The sequence below is a fragment of the Triturus cristatus genome, chromosome 10 (assembly GCF_964204655.1).
Source record: "Triturus cristatus chromosome 10, aTriCri1.1, whole genome shotgun sequence".
Classification (NCBI taxonomy): domain Eukaryota; kingdom Metazoa; phylum Chordata; class Amphibia; order Caudata; family Salamandridae; genus Triturus; species Triturus cristatus.
Window position 1 is genome coordinate 569,672,888 of NC_140593.1, and position 20,625 is coordinate 569,693,512.

At 41.5% G+C, this 20,625-nt stretch overlaps 1 protein-coding gene across 4 annotated transcripts in view; it reads right to left on the bottom strand.

Annotated features, from left to right (window-relative positions):
* Positions 1–20,625, bottom strand: part of MYH11 (myosin heavy chain 11) — a 224,789-nt gene that overhangs the window by 58,615 nt on the left and 145,549 nt on the right. For all 4 annotated transcript variants that reach the window (XM_085632079.1, XM_085632081.1, XM_085632078.1 and 1 more), the window contains 8 exons: positions 15,928–16,101; positions 13,615–13,788; positions 9,665–9,779; positions 8,889–9,082; positions 8,550–8,671; positions 4,481–4,550; positions 1,599–1,759; positions 622–730 (listed from right to left, as the gene is read on the bottom strand). In XM_085632079.1, the coding sequence (XP_085488205.1) occupies positions 622–730; positions 1,599–1,759; positions 4,481–4,550; positions 8,550–8,671; positions 8,889–9,082; positions 9,665–9,779; positions 13,615–13,788; positions 15,928–16,101 (1,119 nt within the window). The remainder of the gene's footprint in view (positions 1–621; positions 731–1,598; positions 1,760–4,480; positions 4,551–8,549; positions 8,672–8,888; positions 9,083–9,664; positions 9,780–13,614; positions 13,789–15,927; positions 16,102–20,625) is intronic.

The following is a 20,625-nucleotide window of genomic DNA, read 5'->3' on the forward strand; positions in this document are numbered from 1 at the left end:
CACAAACAAACACCAGCTTTGGGAGAATATTTATGTTAAACAGAAATGCTGACCGGCCCAAAAATAACAAGAAGCCTGTTCTGTATTTCACTGAATGGAAAGTGGAGACTCTGGAGTGCCACTTCCAGTGTAGGCTTTGAGGTCCCTCCCAGTAAGGTGTGAATTTCTAATTTGGGCAGGAGGTTCTCAACAATGGGAATGAAGACAATGGGTTCTTTGACCTGGGGAGCTGGTGGGTGCACCTCCTGAGCTACATGACTTTCCTTGTCTCTGTCACTTTATCACCTTATTATTTCTACAGGACATTCTTGTGGTTTGCAAAGAAATGAATTACCAAGTGGGCCATATTACTTATAACAAGCGAACAGGAGAATATTAAGAAGGAGCCATGTTTTCACAGTGGAGTTGCCACACCTAGACTTGAACAGATGGTGAAAGAGTCAGAAACTAGCCTTACGCCTGAAGATTACCATTTGACTTTAAAAGTACTTCAGTGACATATGTGCTAAAAACCAAAACTTTTCTAAAAATGTTATTTCAGTTCACAACATTAATCTATTAACAGAATTTCTTTAAAGCACGGATTCTATTCTTAGAAATGAGAATGCAGGCGTGACTTACCTTGGTGAACAATCTCCACCATTGCCAGTTCCTCAGCTTCAGGTATGCTGCACAGTTCCTCTGGATCACTTTCATTGCTGTTAGCTGCTGTTGTCTCTTTGCAAAGGCCCTGAAAAGAAATTCGCATAGTTAAACATGCCATGCACACACACTGCCATCTCTACACCAAAACACATAAATGGCTTTTTAAACTATTGATATCATTATCATTATTATTATTATTGTTAGTAGTAGTAGTACATTATTATAATTTTTAGCCCTATCATTATTATTTTATACAATTATTGTAGTCTTCAGTTTTGACTGCCACAATCAAGGCCTGCTCCACATAATGTGTAGCATACACTGAGTGATCCACTGATCCTATGCACAGTCAAGAACAAGGCTAAATATTGGTCAACCTTAGTGGGCCATGTATTAACCATGACAAATTATGGTTTGCCTATACATATACAAGTATGGCGTTTAATTTCCCATTTCCCAGTTGGCCTCCCTAACCACCAGAAAATGTGAGCCCTAGAAGGTCTGTCTCAGCAGCAAGATGGATTTGCTAGCTCGTTGTTGTGTCTCAGGTAAGGCAATAGCATGCAACTCCTATGTGTGCCTGCAGAGTCACATCTACAGTGCTGGAGGGTTTTGCCAAAACTATTGGCAGGTCACCTCTCCAGCATGATGAAACCTGCAGCCGCGTTTGCTATGAGAGTAACACTCATGAACTTCTTACACATGCTTAGGGTGAAGTCAACGTGATGTGAACCTGCGCCATAAAACTCTTAAAATTGCTCCTGTAAAAATAATTGTGAATATCTTGAAGTTCTTGAATAAAACTACAGGATTAAATGTTCAATGCCAAGGACGCCAATCCTTGGTCACAAATTCAGATTTTAAAATATGAATGCTGTGTTGCAAAAATAAATAAATGAATAAATATGATGGTTCTTATGTATTAGTCATTTGTATTAAGAAAACACCCTTACTTTCTTGCAAGGTAACCTCTGGCCAGAGCCTGGAAAGCAATAATGACATCTGTGACCTTCAGGTCTCGCTCCTCTTCAAGATGAGCCAGCACACCTGTCCTAAAGAAAACCTTGCTCTGCCCAACTCTGTACAAGTTAGGATCGAGATCTAGAGCTTTTATCTGAGAAGGAATAAAGAAGATAGTAATTTTGAGATCAGGTCATTGCTCATCACTTTAGCACCATAATAAGTAGTTGTACATTTTGCCTGTATCTGTAAGAGTGTATATATTGGATTATATAAAGACCTTATCGGTAAGCATGACATAGCTGCATCTATGGGATGTTTTAAAGGATATTTAAGAAAAATAAATGACATGTTATTCGTAAAAGCCCATTTCAACAGCTTTGGATTCAGGCTAATGGAACTTGAAGCTATTATTTTACATAGTAGCTATATCACCTACAATTCTCATTAGTTTGGGAATATGTTATTCATGCCTTATAACTTGAGTTCTATAATAAGAAGTTAGTGGCAATTTCAATGGCAGGAAGAAAGCACTAACCCAATTGTAATGGCAGGAAGGAACAATTAACCCATCTACAACATAAACATTAAATCTAATCAATGAGAGGTTGTGGCCTAACGGCTAAGGCAGACAACCTCGAAGCTGGGGAACCGGGTTTGAGTCTCAGCAGGGACACTCAACATCCTGTGATTCTGGGCAAAGCACTTAATCTCCCCATGCCTAAAAAAAATGAATGTGTCCGCCTGTAACACAACGAGTGCTCAGGTAAAGTGCTTTGGTAACTTCGGGTCTAGTTGGCACTATATAAAACTCCCCCCAAAAAAATGATCGATTAATTTTATATTATTCACAATTACAAATGATTGTTCATTTTTTAAACCCATCACTAAGATGATTTGCAGCCAGTATTAACATAAAAGAAAATCATTTTTACAATGATCATCCATTTCTTTCTCTTATACACCATTCTATTAAGTGATTCATTTACCATCCTCATTAAACCCTGGTAACTGTAGCTTCATGGTTTCCATATGTAGTTATGGCGTTCAGTATATGGTGTCCCCAGGTTATGAATCAGCAGCACTATACATCAATCAACAAACTGAGTAACATATGTGAAGAGATCTGAAACATGTCCTTGTATCAAAGAAAGCACTTATTTGTCTTTAGGTGTCCACTGACTCCAATTCCTTTACATGTATGTATTAATCAGTTTCACTCACATTCCCAGCCCTCAATAGGGTTTTCTCTCTTTTTATCATAGGTCTGAAACATCAAACTCAAAAAAGAAGACTTCCTGGTTATATGCAACAATTGTGCAAACATGATATTGTATCTTCTATTAAAAGAATCCAACATTTACCACATATTTATCCCAAAATACCAAGATCATGGGACTCTGGTTTGCCTTGTTGCTATTACCATCATAAAATAACTATCACATGTTCACTACCGAGGGCCTGATTTAGGGGTTAGCGGTATTAACTCTGTCCTTCAAGATGGCGGAGGACATTATGTCCACCACCCTCATTGATAGAGGATCATCATATTTAGAGATAACCACCAGCCGGGTCTAGCAGAGATCTCAGACTTCTGTGAGGTACCTGTGAAGGTACCAAAAGATTAGGGTATGGCCTGCCATTGGGTTTTTAACGGCTGTCCACCAAACGGTTTGTTTTCCAAAACACACTGTGGGAGTTTGTTTTTTTAAAAACAATTAACTATTGACCTCCACATTCATGGTGTTTTTTTCCGGCAGTGTGGGTCATTATTTTACCTTTTTTGTTCACACCACCATGTTTTCATTGGCAGTGAGGGGCAGAAAGCTAAGGGCATCAGCCGGTCTGCCCTAAACAGGGTAGGCAGTGTAATGCCCCTACTCTGACAGCCATAATATCCACAAACAATGCCCCTACTCTGACAGCCAGCTCTCTGTCATGCCATCAGAGCAAGCTCTCCATCTGCGAAGCCAACGTGGATACCGCTGACGGAAAGCTGACAGCCCACCCAACTTATAATGGGTCAGGCGGACCGAGAGTTTGGTGGACAGGAATCTCTGTCACATCTGTCCACGAAACTGTAAATGAGGCACTAAGTGGGTTGAATAACAGGAGCTTTTTAGGAAATCAACTGAGACTTTCATACTAGTGTTCATTATTGGTTTTCCCCTATTTCACTATCTTCCCCATGCAAGCTTTTCTCACCTAGGAAGGCTCAATCATTGCATCACAGGAACTCTATGTTTCAAGGGCCAGAAGGATTTAGGACAATAAGAGTGTTTTATGAGTGGCCCAATAAATTGCAATCACAAAGGGATGAGTTTAGGTGGTGCAATGTTGATTGCATCCGGTATTAATGCTACTGGAATTTAAAGAGTGAAAAAGATCTGTAAAGTGCCAGGAATTTCAGATTTTGTTGCAGTAAGCTGCAAGATCCGCACATTTTACTCCATTTTCAGGGCGAAATTTTGGATAGACAGTATTGTTTGCACCTCATAAATCCAAAATACCTACGTGTCCGATTTTATCGAACCATGGAAACTCATAACCAAGCCCTAAATTTGTAGGATTACTAGGTTTTGGGTCAGCCTCTTCCAAAGAACTGCCTAGAAACTATGTAAAAGTTATTGTAAGTCCAGAATCTATCACCAAACTGAAGGCCTGATGAAAAAACAATAGGCCTGATTACGATCTTGGCGGATGGGATACTCCGTCACAGATATCCAGTCTGCTGTGTTACAAGTTCCATAGGATATAATGGAACTGTAACCCTGTCCTCCAAACTCATAGTCAGGCCCTATATCTTTTGTTCACATTAATACGAGAAATCTCCGACGCCATATCTCATTCCTTTGTCAGGAAAGTGTGCACTTACCATGAGGACACAAGCCTGTTTCCCATCCATAAATCCTTTAGGAATATGACCAGCAGCAAGGATTTCATACCTGAAAGCAAAAATGAAGTAGGGTGAGGTGTGCCGCAGGATATTCTTCCTCATTTTTGTGCCTCACTCTTTCCTGATATCACTTTGTCCACCTGTTTAAATGCCTCTTCTGATGTCTGTCCATAGACATTTAATGCCACTTTCGAAAATATGTTTATATAATTAAATATCTGCATACTGAAAAATTGTAATACAATAGGCCAAAATCTTTTATTACTATATACAATATTTTACTTACTATAATCGGTGTCTATAGCAGAAACATACAAGGAATTGTGGGCCATACCTATACTAAATTGTAGAATATAAAAGTACAATGAGTAGGCTTCAGGCAACAACATCCCACCAAACAATTCCTATCCACATTAGCTCCCTTTCTTTGGGAGTCTTCATCTGTCCTCTAACGAACCAGCCCTCCCATCAAAGATGTCTTTAATTACTGAAATGTATCTATGTCTGATGTAATTTCCCTACTCCCCTAGGTAAATACAAAAGGGGACATTAATACATGGCAGTGCAAATTGCCAGCACTAAGCCACAAGTAAAATGAGGAGGACAGAACAACTAACTGAAAGTCAGAAAGAGGTACCGTTCATGGTGAGGGGAAATGTTGAACACTTCCGGATTCAGAGGTCACTATGACGTTCAGAAGCATCTAGCCAGAGCAGCATATGCACTTAAAAATAAGCATCTGAATTACAACATCCAGCCATTAAATGTGGACGTGCAATTCTGTTTGTAATGGGAACCTTTAGAGGTATTTGGGAATCAATGTGCATTCCATTGTCTCTCGCTGATGAGCAGAAGGACCCAGTTTATAGTCTGAAGTGTCATGTGATCCTTTACTTATAGCCTACATTACAGTTGCTCTATTGTCCTCTATATATTTAAGTATGTTTATGGAATTTTGAGCAGTGAAGCACTACAAGTTATTTATGATGTGTTGTATTAACATTATTTGTGTACCTCGGATGTGCACGAGTCTCTTAGCTTTGTAGGACAACAAAACGAAGGCAACCATTCAACAGATATAAAAACAGCTCAAGAAAACAATACTCACTGGCTAAAGAGGCAGGCATTTTCCCTTTCTAAAGCTCAATGCATAAAACTCTATGTACAAGGTCAAGAGAAGAGTATTCCATACCTTGGTGTCTACAGTCTACCACAAAAAGCACTTTAGCTTCAAGTGGAATCTTTGGGGAATTTAAGAAGTTGAGTGTGGACAGAAAGCAACTGGCTTTGGGTCTTCGCTATCTGTATTCAGCTGCTGCAGAGTCAGAAGCAGATTAATAAATCACCCTATGGGTAATGACCACAGACTTAAATAATACTCTATTACATACTGTAAGCTGGAAGGCGCACGCAACGTCTAGGACTGACATGATCACACTTGAAAGACCTTTGAGTAGCCATGCAGGACAATTGTAGCCTGTTCAAAAGTATAAGGGTGGTAACCAGGTAGACAGTGATGTCTTAGTAAATTCTAACCTACACTAAGTCTCCAACTACAAGCACATGACAGGAAGGATAGGTGTAGGGCAGTATACTGTTTAAAAATTGTATTTACAGAAAGGAGACGATGGAGACCTTTGCGACTGCGGTATCCAATGGCAGAACAGTATAAATGAACATACCTAGGTAACATACATTCTTCGGAGGTACTGATGGGGGGGCCTTTATGCCTGGACAAATGGCCAGGGAGCTTCTTGGGCTAGGAGCCCTGTTTTAGCAGGTTTACATTCCCCACGGTCCAATCGATAGACAATCCATCAAGGTAGTTGATAACAGTAATCCAGCTATCAGCTTGGTGTCATCCATATACACAGAGAACTGGACACTGTTGCAATGGAGCTGTGTTGCCAGGGGCTGCATGTAGATATTGAATATGAATGTGCAAAGTAAGAATTCCCATGGAGACCAAGGTTCTGAGCTACGTGAAGGTAAACTACAGACTTACTCCTAAAAATGATTTCAGACCGTCCATTATGATGCCAATGAACTGGTCTTCAACCAATCTGGAAAGAAAGATAGACTGGTCAATGGATTGGAAATCAATAGATAGGGCACGTAGCATCAGCATTCTGACACCCTCACCTTACCCTAGCCATCTCAGGTCTTCTGTCACCTAAGGTAGAACTAATTATGCATTATGTCATGGCGGAAACCCCACCTGGAAAAGTCCTGAGGTCCCTGCCCTTCTGCAAAGTTTGCCAATTGAATGGTTTCCAGTTTCATAAGCAATGTTCCCAATTAGGGATGTTTGGAGAGTGGGCAAGAGATGTTTTTTATCAGTCTTTTTATTGAACAACTTCTATCCAACCATACAAGCAAAAGATAATGAACCAGAGATGTTCTGTACAGCTTTCGACATATGGAGTGCATTTAAAATACATATATATAAAGGGTTCGACAATATTAAACATGATACATCTGTACAATTGGGTTCTCAGCTCTCCTACACTCTAGTGTCCTTCCCCCTCCCCCTATTGGGATCTATATGTCTCCCACGGGCTCCAGATTTTTTTCCCCACTTTTAGGGGCATCCCCTGCACTCGTACACCACTTTTACTGCCAATCGGCACCAATCCATGTCTACCTTCCAATAAGAAAGTTTCAGAGGATCCCGTGCCCCCCACAGCCATGCAACATATTGCTTTGCTACCCCTGAGGCTAGCATGAGCCAGGTTTTAGTGTGCGAGGGCCACCTGTCTCCTCCTGTGACCCCCCCCAACAGGTGCCAGCATGCATCTGGGTGGATTTGAATGCCCAGCACTTTTGACATCACCCCTGTGACTCCTACCCAGTAGCGCTTGATTTTGGGGCAGTCCCAAATGTTGTACAAGAATGTACCTGCCTCCCCACATCCTCTCACGCAGTGAATTGTGTCGGCTCTGCCTATTTTGTGTTGGGTCGTCTGGGAGGAGTACGAGCGGTGCAGGATTCTGAGTTAGATGAGTCGGAATCTCACCCGTATGGCTATCTCTCTGGGAATTTGGATTGCTTCCTGCCAATCATCCTCCTCCAGCAATCCCAGGTCGGTCTCCCACGCTGCTCTCACTGGGCCTATGGGGTCAGGGAGGTTGTTAATTATTTTCTATACGTGTGCGAGATCGCTCTATCGGGGGCAAGAGATATTTAAACGATCTGCTGGTAATGAAGGAATACTTAATCTTTTTCATAATTGCTAATTTCCCTGTATTTCCATTCTTCATAGACCGGCCCCTTGTTTGAAGAACTGTCACACAGAATTAAGCACTTGCAGAATAAGTGTGGAACCATGGGCTTCATAAACCATGGCAGACAACTATGAGCACGATAGCTCAAGTCATGATATCCATGATATCTCTTGATAGAGCTACATTAGTTGAGAACATAGTACAGAGAGACTGGTGCAATTAACATTCATGTACATCATCCAGGGTCATAGGTACAAAGAGTTTCCTTTCCAATATGGATTTAAAGTTCCTTGAAAAGAGACATTTACAGCGGAATTCTGATTTGAATGAGAGGCGGCTGGAGTAGGCTTGTCTCTGGCTCTGTCCTTTCTCCTCTGAGTTCCAATACAGAAATGTAATGATTCTAACTGCTGTTTTACCTTTGTCATTGTTTTTTTCAGTGCTTTTGATATTTTTTGGCACTGTTGGGTGGTGTGGTGGTTGTTCCTGTCTTGTAGTTGACACAAGAAGTGATCAATGTGATGGGGGATTTTAGGAGGAGCCAATGTAGATCTGGAAGGGTGGGGGTGGTGTGGTAATACACTTTGATAAATTGAGAAACAGCTTGCAGAATGCTGTATCATGTTGCCAAGTGGTTGTCAGAGATGTTAATAAGGAGGGTTTACCAATGACCAAGTGAGAAACTACTAGGACTAGCACGATGTTTCTGAAGTCCACGTCTACATAGTAAGCTTTTTCACTGTGGAACAGGAATAGCTGAATCAGGCTTTGTGAGGAGTAAAGTATAAAACAAATACATTTTCAAAACTGCATACTTTTCTTACCGTTGACGGAATTCTTGAAACATAATTCTGTTGGGAAATCCTTGCCGGCAGATACGGATGCCTTCCAAGACACCATTGCACCTCAACTGCTCCAGCACTAAATTAGCATCCAGCTTTCCAGACTGTGGAGAAAAGTTGAAATTGTGAGTGAATGAGATACAATAAATTGTGTGCCATTGGACAGTGATGGATAATGGCCTACAAAATAAGTCAGAGTGATGTTTATGATTTCACAACATAAGCACCCAAACTCTTAGCACACGAAGAAAGAAGGTTTGTTCATCTTTATGTACTTGTCTTAGAGGCTTTGAAGGTTTTGTATATTTTTGTTTGAATTACCCGCTTCTCGTGATTTGGAATGATGCAGCGGACAAAGTTTGGACTTGTATTTCTGAGGGTAGTCATGAGCTTGGTGAGTTGTTCCTTGTATAGCTGCCCAACAGTACGGAACATGCCCTTTTTGGTTTTTGAAGCACTGGGTAGGGAACTCTCAGTCATTTTTGCCATTTGATCCAGTCCCACGATACGATCAACTGCAAAGATAAAATAGCTTAACTTTAGATGGTTGGTAACAGTGCCTGAAAGGGATAGTTAGCAGTGCAAGTACTCACAGTTCTTAATTCGTAAACAAATAAGTGCAAGGTTCAAAGTTTTTTATAGCAGCCTGCCCATAGCACTGCTGAATACCAAGGCTTCTAGCCTTGAATACCACATCTTGCTTCTTTCCTCCATCACTCTAAACTTCCTGTATCTGTACCACATTCCTTCAGGAAATGTTTCATTCATTAATTCTCCTTTTTAACTGTATTCCTGTCTTTCTCTTCTGTTTGCCCGCGTATCTGCCATCTCTCTTTTAAGTCAAAATCTCCAGAAGAAAAGAAGGTCTCAGTGGCCGCTACCTGCAGTTACCGGCACATATTAAGTGCTGACTCCTCACTATCTGAGTGGTTCTCCTTCCTATTGAGAGGTGGAGGTAATTTGCCATTGGTGGAACTGGATTACATGCCAATAATATCCCCAGGAATAATTTTTATGCGGATTGTTAAATATATATTCATTTTCAAAAAATCTGAATGGATGTAACTGTAACATACAGAGAACACGTAAAGTCATACCGTCTTTCCAGAGGTCGGCAACAAATTTGTCGGACGATTGATTCAGGAGTGCAGTTACATTGTCGTTCAATGGATCCATGTTCTTCGTCAGCCACGCACTAGCATTGTAGTCCACCTTAAAAAAACACAGGACCCTTAAAGATTTCCTTCAAATATTGTGTAATGTTTTCACTCAATTGTGTTTTGTAACACAATATGATCATATTTCATCGATCAAGCACCAATCTACGAAAATCCTTGTTTGATGCCTTTTGAAAATGACAATTGCTACCACTATATTTCTGTTTGTAACCTCTGCCGAGTTCTTGGCAAACTCAATGATGTATTCAACATGACTAGTGGATACGTACAACATTAGGTATGTCTTTGTATTTATCAGTTGTTTTCATTAACTATTTCTCCCAGTGATCAATGGGCATGTGTTAACATGCTGCAGGCTCAAATGTGCAACAATAATTGTTTCAGTATAAAATAAGCTGGCTCACCATCATGGTTAAAAGTCATGGGGTATGACTTCTTATGATGTCATTATGGCTCACAGTAAATATGATGCCACTTGTGTTACACTTATGATTTTGTGATTACTTTGCTTGAGCTTCCTTGAAATAAAAGAAAGCTAAACACAGGTCATCTGATCGAAAATGTGTTGTAATCAGCAAACTTTAATAGGTGAAAAGTATTTTAATGTCACTTGGACAGTCTCAAGAGTTTCCTTAATTTTTGAAAACTGTTAGACACAACGAACTTCTTTAAGGTATTTGTTGATATCCATAGATAACATCATTTAACATTTGTTGTGGATTAATTAAGTCTGATAGGCAGGAGGAGGAGCCAAGATGGCGACCGGAGCAGACGCTTGAGCGCCCGGCTCCGCCGGCCCTTGGCCTCGGACTATCATCCTGATCCCTATCCTCGCCGATTTTCGAGGTGAAACGTGCGCGACGACGCGCTGACCGCGCCGCCGCTTTCCCGGAGTCTGAGCCCGCCCGGATGCCGGAGCTCTTGGTGCCTTTGTTCTCCGCGCTGGACCCCTGCTCCATTGTGGCCTTGGCCGGCCCCCTGGAAGCGCCGCAGTCACTGGACCCCCGGCGCAAATCTGAGCCCCGCGGCCCCGATCCCGCCTCACACCACGGACTGTCGCCAGACGAGCCGGGGGAGAGACGCCCGGACACCTCCCTCACCTTTCAACTGACGGGCTGGAGCTATAGGGTAAGCCCCGGTGTGGCGGGTCTCCTGCCCCGCTCTGTGGCCCGCGCTGTGGAAGGCTGCAGACCCCCTTCTTCTATTGCCTAGTCGGCTGCAAAGAGAGTCCGAGGGAGGGGAAGCGACTGTTGGCTTTCACCTGTTGCGGCGCGGACCTGCGGGGAATTGCCTCCTTGTTACGACCCCCCCCTGGCCACCGTACCGTTCAGCGGTAAAACATGGCGTTGATTGCCTGCTCGCTGCTGGGGGGTGATGCCACGGTCTCGCCCGTTGCCCGCTTCGCCCTCCCTCTACCAGACTCCAGCTCCACAGTGCCGTCCCGGATTGCTGCCGATGTAGGGGCGCAGCTTCCGCTGACATGCGGCTCCGTTCTGGCTGCCCTGCGGGACTTTCGTCTGCAATTGTGTGTTGGCTTGCAAACGCTGAGTGAGCGGATCGACTCCATACTGTCGGCTGCGGGTCGTGAGCGCCCCGTTTGTTCTCAACAAGACGTGGGTCTGCCAGTGCTTCTGTCCTCTTGCGGGGACGCAACGACTGGGAATAATCGTGCTACACTGGTGTCTGCATCTGGCTTTCCCGGCACCCAGGATCAACCGATCTCCTGCTCAATTGTAGACACTTTGTTTCCCCGTTCACTGCCGCCTGCTTTGTTGTTGCCTGCCTCACCGCGCCCGCAAGATTATCCAGCCGAGCGACACCTGACGTCCTCGAGGAACCGTTCACGGTGGCCTACGGCTTCTTTTATGTGGAACTCCTGTACTTTACAGGCCAGGTCTGGTTTTTATATGGTGCACAAGGAGACCTTAATAGATGATCGGCGGCCATTTTGTGACTCTACTTCTCCATCTCCTCCCAAGCGGCCATATTGTCTTTGTCTGCACGGGCTGCGGGGCCTTCATGTGGGGGCTGGTCTAATCTTACGCCCGCGATCGGGCCAGGGCTAGATTGATTTCTATCACCATGGATTCACGGATGGGCTGGCCTGGGACTGGAACTGTCTGCACATGTTGTGCGCACTCGTCGCGATTTGTCTGCCTCCATTATATTGTTGTGACACGTTATCTTCACACGATCGCCTTCGGGCGTAGTGGGTTCTCAGTGTGTGGAGACGTAGTTGGCCGGTGGGTTCGGGCGCTCCGAGATTACGTGGGCTCCTCCCCGCTTTCTTCTTTGTTTTCTTATTTTCTTTCCTTTATTCCTACTTTCTCTCTTGTCTATATTTCGGGTTCATTGGGCGACAGGCACTATGCTGGGGGGGGGGCAGGCCGTAGCCTCCGCATTGGTGTAGGGTGGGGGGGTAATTTACTGTTTCTTTTTAGTTCTATGGGCCTTTTTCTTCTATGTCTCTGCGCTGTCCTTGTTTCCGATTCGGGGTCCGAGTGTGGGGTGGACTGAGTGGGGGCGGCTTTGGAGGGGTGCGTATTTACTCCTGTGACTATCCTGTTATATAACTGCATCGCCTCACTGTCTGAGATTTTCTATGGCCGTTTTTAATGATGCTGCTGCTCTCCTGTGTGATGAAGCCATCTTGCGGACTCGAATCTCCTTGGTTCTATCCTCTACTGACTTTTTTCTCGATAAAATTATTTTGAAAACCTTAAAATTAACCTCCACTTCTCCTTCCCCTGGTGTCAAGGATCTCTCCAGTGTATAACTCCTGACTCGTTGCTAATCTTGACCATTGATGCACAGGGGATGTAATGTTTGTCTTAGTGCTTAACTGTTTTGTGGCCGGCCTGATGGTTGTAGGCCCGTATTTGTTCTTTTAATATGCACAAATAAAGGTTTTTCAAAAAAAAAAAAAAAAAAAAAAGTCTGATAGGCATAAGCTAAGCATTTTCTCAGCTGGTGGTTTCCACAGCATTTGATGATCTTTGGATTAAATTCCCAATCAGTATGAGGGTGCTTTTTTCCCACCCCCGTAATGTCCTGCGGATGATACACAAACAATTGCAAAAGAGTTGAAACCTCAACAAAATCTCAGTAATTTAGGTTTTTATAGCCCAGACATTGCTTTCCCTAGTTTTCTATATATTTCTTGCAATATTGAACCTGGGCTGTTTTTCTTGCTGGTGTTTTCATGAAATGTTGATTTACCATTACATGCACTTTGTACAGTGTCAACACTATACAATCAGCATTGAATTCCCGGTTTGTCATGCACCCTAAGTTAGATATAATATGGATGTGAAACAGATGTAAATACCTTTATACAAATTGAATAAAGAAGTTTTGACCTAAATGAATTGCACAAGGGTCCTATCACTTTTCATGCGTACTTTATTGTAGTACTACAGGAGTTCTCATTTATGTACTCTTACACACCTTTGTGACTTGGCCCAGAAATTACAAACTCCCTATTAACGAGAGAGCATAATCCCTTCTAATTACATATGAATATTCAATGTTTCCCATTTTCAGTGTTTTGGGGATAATTCACAAAGGCACGTAAGAGTACGTCAAAGAATACTGCAGGAGTACTACCATACAGCCCCACCCATACACAAGTCTCTTTGACCAGTGCAAAATGATTTAAAAAAATATGAATAATGCCTAGTGAAGCAATGTGATTTTTATTTATGCAAGGCTTTAACACATTTCACTCCACCCTGACAGTATTTCTCTATCCCAGAGTACAAACAACTATCTATTAGAAGGTGTTGCGGGCCTATCCAATACATCACTTCAATCTTCATGGATGCAACTCATGTACATTTCACGTCCCCTTCAGTTAAGACCTCCTTTACCTTTCCTGCATAATGCATGATGGAGAAGATTGTTTTGTCTTTCAGTTGCTTGGGCATCTGGAACTTGCTGTGACCAGACTGTTCTTTAGAAAGCTTCTCCACAAAGGATACATCAGTAGCTTTAGGGAACCAACATTCTTCATCCAAAAGGGCCAAGACACCGGGCGGGTTGTTCTGAAACACAAATTAAAGCAGTCAGTTTGCAAAACGAAGAACTGAATATTCTATTAAATCTCTATTGGGAGTGGATCTGTAGAAAACATTAAAGGTTCTTCTTTTTGTTCACAATGATAAACGACCTTTACATAAAAAAATTGCATGTATAAAAAGTTAATATTAATTTAACATCAAAGAACACCATTTTTTTTAAATGTTTTTTCACATACTTTAAACATCATGTCTAGAACTGTTCATTTATTGTATCATCTGGCTAGTGTTTGCAATATTTCTTATATTGATTTTACTTTTAAAAAATTTCCAAGCACTGCATAAAGTCCATTCATCACAATGATCATGCACAAATGCAGGTATTTCTAACATGATTGCTTCACTAAGATTTTGAGAAACTGACACAACATTCAGACACAAAAGTGCTTGCTTATTTACAACAATCTAGGCGAGCAGACTAGATGTTTGGTCTTGATATATCTTATGTGAAATTCATAGAATGTGAATGGGTTGCACTCAGAAATGTTCAACATATGTGAATTTCCCATTGAAGGCTACCCAGCCTCCCAACACACTGCAGTTAAGGGAACCCGTTTACAGCATCTTGTGCTCTTTTCTGTAAAATAATTATTTTCCATCAGAGAGAATATAATTTTGTGAACTCCCTTTTTAAATCAAACGCTGGACCCATCTCTTTTCAACTGTGGAAACATACTTACTCCTATCTTTGTCATAAATAATTTTCTATTGGCTTCCAGCATTGAAAACATCATAGGAAACATTTGGGAATGTTGATGTAGCCCAACCAGCGATACATATACACTGTCAGACAAGAAACTAGCTTCATGTGCCTGATCCAATAACGCAAAGAGGTCCTTCAGGGAGGAGAAGAGGCCCTCAGGCCTTCTTCGTAGACTCTTGCCAAAAGGTACCGTATAACAAATACATAAACTGTTGCTCAGCTTCTTAAAGCCTGCTTCTTTTTCAGACAAGAGACCCTTTACCTTTGTTCAGGAACTTATTTTCCCCAATATCATAACCCCATAACAAGACAATCAAGCAGTGAAATGAGCAGCAATGCCAGTGGGCATTTACATGATTCCTGTTTTTAATATTAAGAGATTCAAACTCCATTTCCAAGTCTGGGGCATAACCTCAAAAACAATAATTAATTATACCAAAGAATTCAGATTCCTTCGCCCCCCCCCTGGGGTTATTTTAATTAGGGTTGGTAGCCACTCCATCTATGTCTGAGGTTCTTAAGGCTATAAGCAAAAATCAGTATTGAGCGACCATGTTTCACTTTAATGAGCTTTACTGTTTTCTGTGCATCTACTATGGATTTTCGCATCTATGAAAACTGCCTTAACTGCACATTTTGTGGCAAGAAGTCTCAAAAGAAATTGACCACATGTAGTGAAAACACAAAGTAGATTTATCCAAAAACCCAGCCTACTCAATTTACTGTGCTAATTACATTCTTCACAATGGTTCGATCCATTGTACCATCGCCATATCTCTAAATCATCAAGAGATGATCTTTTCTCCTCAACTAGATTGTTGCAATTGTCTTATGTAAAAACAAGTCAATTTGTTCTCTGAGATATCAGATCTCAAATGATTCAAGTTGTGGTTGGAATATATTACCTGCATAAAGGAAACAGCTCAAGAAAAGGGATTGTGATCCATTATTAACACTCTTTTATCTTTCAGTTCCTTCAGAGGTATTTAAATTGATAGACACCACCTCAGTATTACTGCCCTAGTAACAAGGCATACTTTCTTTTTGTATGTATTTAAACGACATATTTGTTATTGCCACATGGTACGCTGAAAATGCTATTGTCCTGATTTAGAGTTACTCAATCACAAACGTTCCCTGTCCACTTTATTACATGTACATTATATCCTATTGGATTTGTAATAAGGTGGATGGCATATCTGTCACATTTGTGATGGACTACTTGTTCACCAAATTCTTAATCAGACACAAAATAACAATTCTGGTCCCCGGAAAGCAGAACATTCTCTCACTGTGTTTTAGAAAAGCATGTTCTCACCATTAGGAAGATAACCAATAGAATGGAATGTAAATACAAAATATTTCCATCGACATTCCAGGCGTTCCTCAGACCAGCGGCTTACCGGCCTCTCGATGAGCTCAATGCAAGGCTGCAGATCCAGGCCAAAGTCAATGAAATTCCACTCAATGCCTTCCCGTTGGTACTCCTCCTGCTCCAGAATGAACATGGTGTGGTTGAAGAGCTGCTGAAGTTTCTCGTTGGTGTAATTAATGCAGAGTTGTTCAAAGGAGTTCACCTTAAATGAAGGATAGGAAGCCATTAAACATCAGGGGTATGAAAAATATATACAGCATACGACTAGTTTTCCAACGCAAAACATTTTAGCATGTGTATGTTTTAAGCATTATTGACCACTACTTATGGTGTTAACAGTATTAACGACCTATAGAGATTGCAATAACTGCAGTTATTGGCACACCCCACACTTATTGCCCTGTGCTAAAGGCGGTGATGCATAATGAGGGGCAAGGGAATAAGCAGCATAACACCCACATATGGTTGGGCAATAAGGCTGTTAACACTTACCTCCATCATGTAACCTAATATAGATGAAGAAGGCTAACTGTTCCTGTATTACCCAAGTCTATTTTCAACATTCCTAGTGAAATGCAGACAAACCCCAGTAGTAAGTAGCAGCAATCAACGTTTTCTGATTGGCAATGTTAGTCCAACCTTAAATCACCAATCCGAAAACGTTATATCTATTTATTCTTTATCTGAAGTTGTAATCTACTATGTAAACATATTACAATAATCATCGGCAATGAAAAAAGTTAACATAAAAAATATCAGCGTATATATCCAAAGGTACCATCTTCAATCAATTATCGTAAATCATTAAAAAAAAGTACAACCAGCACCAAAAAAACCTTTTTATCAATTTGGGGTTAAAATGATAAAGATACTTCATTCCAATTTGTGCAAGATAGCAAAATCGCACTTTAAAGAAAGACTAATTCATAACGTAGTAATGTATTTTATTGTATCATTCCATATGCACTGTAAAACACATCTTTTGCGCGCACCAAATTGACCTACACCATTTGCACGTACTATTTACTGTAAAGTCAGCAGTTGATATTATTAACTCGGTCCCCCCTTATATACCTACCATAAATACTCCAGTAGTAAGTGCAATATTTTTATTCATAAATATTTAATCTATGCCAGTGTTGACACCAGCACACATTTTTGGGGGCTGGAACCACTTTTTTATCATCAGCCTTTGATCCAAAGCAAGCGAGTGAAAGGGAGATAAGGGAGGAAAAGAAAGATAGAAATTTAGTAACAAAGGGTGAAAACCGGGGTGAAAAAGAACCTGACAGACTCAGATAAAGAGACAGGAAGTGTAGCGTAGTAGACAAAAGAGGCATGAGGTCCAAACAAGACCAAGTAACCTTGATATTCGGCAATCCCGTTACTGAGCAGCATCTGTGGTGTGCTCCTAAGAAAAACTTTGGGCCCTTACACTTATGTTTATTTTTAACTAAGTACTAGCCAGAATACACAGTGTAACATCCAATACATTTATAAGGCAGTTTATCAGAATAAAAATTCAATTACAATTGGCCAGATAAACTCTCTAATCTATCCCACAGATGTGTGTTATGACATACAGCATCATGCTAATTAGTCACAATGCCTTGAAGCACAAACTAATGCTGCTTATAATAGAATACTTCTTTGAAAATTATCAACCTACTGAGCGTAGGACAAAGTCATGATAACATTTCCCATCTTCATGGACAACAGGTCCACCAACAAATGCTCTGTTTGGCCGTTAAAGCTGTACTATACAAACACTTGTTTTTCTTAGGCAGACAGACTTCTTTAAGGCACAGCCCATACATAGTACACAGCCCCTTTTATAACAATACCCATTAAACATCACCAACAAACACCCTGTGTATGGCATCTATAATGATCCAACAGCTAATCGTCCCACCAGTAAACAATGCAAGTTAAGCACACATATGCCTTTTCATCCCAGGTGCAAACTATACAAAATGCCTTCCAGAACCCTATATCTGAAACTAAGACTCATTCCGCCTTCTACAAAAACATGAAAACATGGATGGTCCTAAAAACTTCATAGCTAAGTCAGAGTAGCCAAAATGCTTGAGAATGAATTTGGACAATTAAATATTGTTAGACCTGACAGCCTTTGGTGTGGTCCTCCTCCAAAAATGTTGCCTTCTGTTTTAAAATGTCCAAGTAGTGAAAAACTCAGAAATTCGTTTTTCAATACTGTTAGCCATACCTCTCCCATAGGATTGCACTGGGGTGCCTTATTAAGTTTTAAAAGTGTTAATATGTGACTGTGAACTGGGGGAAATGTCATGCTTGGTTACAAAAGAATTGTAATTTTAAATCCTCTTTAATGGTAAAGTTGAATTTTGAGTTACAATTCTGAAAATGCCACTTTTAGGAAGTTGCCATTTTCTTGTCCTAACCATTTGGTGCCTGCAGCATGTGTCCTGAGTTGCATGACTGTGAATAGTTTGCAGATAGCATTGGTGTATTCCTCCCAGACAGTCAGACAAAGAGGGACTAGGTGTTGGGAGGATGGGCCATCCATTGGGTGGGGCAGAGCTGTTCCCTTCCCCACTTACATTTCAACGCACTGCCTCCAGCACTCTCACAAAGGAACTTAATACCAGCCATTTGCCACCTTAGATAACTGTGAGCCTGGGCAGGAAACGGAAGTAAATTACCAAAACCATAAGGGAGATAGCCTAAAAGTTTCTCCCACTTCAAAGGATGGCACCAAGTATATATATTGGCCCTTCAGACAAACTCTGGAATACGCTCTTGGACCTGTGGACTACAGATGAAAGACTGCCCAACTGCTACCAGCGGACTGCCCTGCACGTTGAGAAGGAAGACTGTACCTGCTCACTTAATCCCAGGCTAACCTGAGTGACTCCAAGGGTCAGTTGGCTGAAATCCTGTTCCTAGCTATTGAGACATAACAAGCTCTAGAAGCCTTCCTGCAACAGCTCAGTTGACCTGCTGCATCTGGACCTGCAACTGGATCTGCCTGACGCCTACTGTCCTCTTCTAGAGTGAGTCCCTGATCACCAAGTGGTGCCTCACCAGGTACGTGACTCTTGACTGGCATCAGAGTGCATTCCTCCCCAGGTCCTGAAGTTTTGAGCTCTTTGCGACCACAAACAGGCCCATTCCTGCTGAGACTCTACCACCCACGATGACCATCAATGTGAAGCTCCGGTGATCCCCACTCTTCGTGTTACAGCAACCCAGTGCTTAATTTGAGCCGGGTCTCTCCGGTGCTAAGCACTGGCACTTAATTGGTTTCCGGTGCTCGCCACCGGCACCTAATTGTTAACAACCAACCTAGAACAGTCTACCACATGGTGGCGTTGCTCATCTAATTTAGAGATTAGCAGAGCAACGGTTGTTTAGGAATACAATATACATTAAAATTGCAAATACCTGCCTCCCCAGCCATCCCTTTAGCTTTGGGGACCATTTATATGCGAGAAAGATGATTAGTAGTTGTTTTGGCAGCAAGGACAAGGGCAGTGTGTGGTGCAAGCTGCAGTGGCCTCCCGGTCAGAGCCCTGGCACTTAATATTTTGCAAATTAAGCACTGCAGCAAACACCAGCGAAAACAGTCAGTGCGAGTACTGCACTTCGCGCTACATCAACGACAGCCCACAGTTGACCGCCAACGTGAAACTCCAGCAACAAACGCCTGTGACACCGAACTGGATCTTCCCCGTATAGGGATGACTATCCGCAACGCCAGGCCTGCTTTTCGCGCTACAGCACCAACCATCCGCAATGCTCTCGCTGCTCCACACAGTCTCCCCCCCCCATAAATGTAACTTTTCGCGCTGGACTTTGAAAAGGTAACTTCTCAGCAGAACTAACATAGTCCCTGTATCCATTGTGGTTGGCCTGAACTTGTGACTTTCCCCCAGTCTAGCACGACCAGATAACTGCAATTGGCACTTTGTGCTTTTAGGTGCTATGTCTACGTAAAACTTTCAAACTACATATATGTCCAGTTCTACTGATTCTTGTCATTCTGATGTCATTAAATTTATTAAAAATCACTTTGTTTTTCTAAATTGGTTTGGGATTTTTCTTGTGTTGTGTTTTCACTTAACTACTGTTTGAGTGCTGCATAAATACTTTATTGCCTCTAAGTTAAGACTGACTGATTTTTTTGCCAAGCTACCAGAGGGTTAAGCACTGGTTAATTTAGTGACTTTTGTGCTTCCCCCATACAGGGATTGTGGTTGTTACTTGAGAAGGGTATTTAACCATTTCATTCAAAAACCCAATTTCCTACAAATTTCTATACAGAAAATGTGTGCTCTTGACATAGTGACTCACAAGCTTTCTTGAAAAATGTCAACTGTGTTCTGGATTCTACACTGTTGATATATTTAAGGGTGGGTAAACCTTTAACCTTCATCCTCAAAGTTGAACGAGGTTGTCAAAATTTCTCCTAGTTTGCTAATGTTACAAATTTCGCCCAAGATAGTGTGCAGCAAATGTTTTTGACATAAAATTGTTTTTATAAAAGAAAAATCTTGCAGATACTATTTAGGGAGAATCCTCCTGTTGAACTTAGGTTATTTGCTGAGTTTTTCATTTCATCCTACAGACTTACTTTTGGCTCAAACGTTTTTCCGCTATTTATTTCTTGCAAAATTAAAAAAGGTTATGGAGTTTGAGAAGTTTAGAAATCTTCATAAAGTTGGGTAAAATACATTTGCAACTAAAC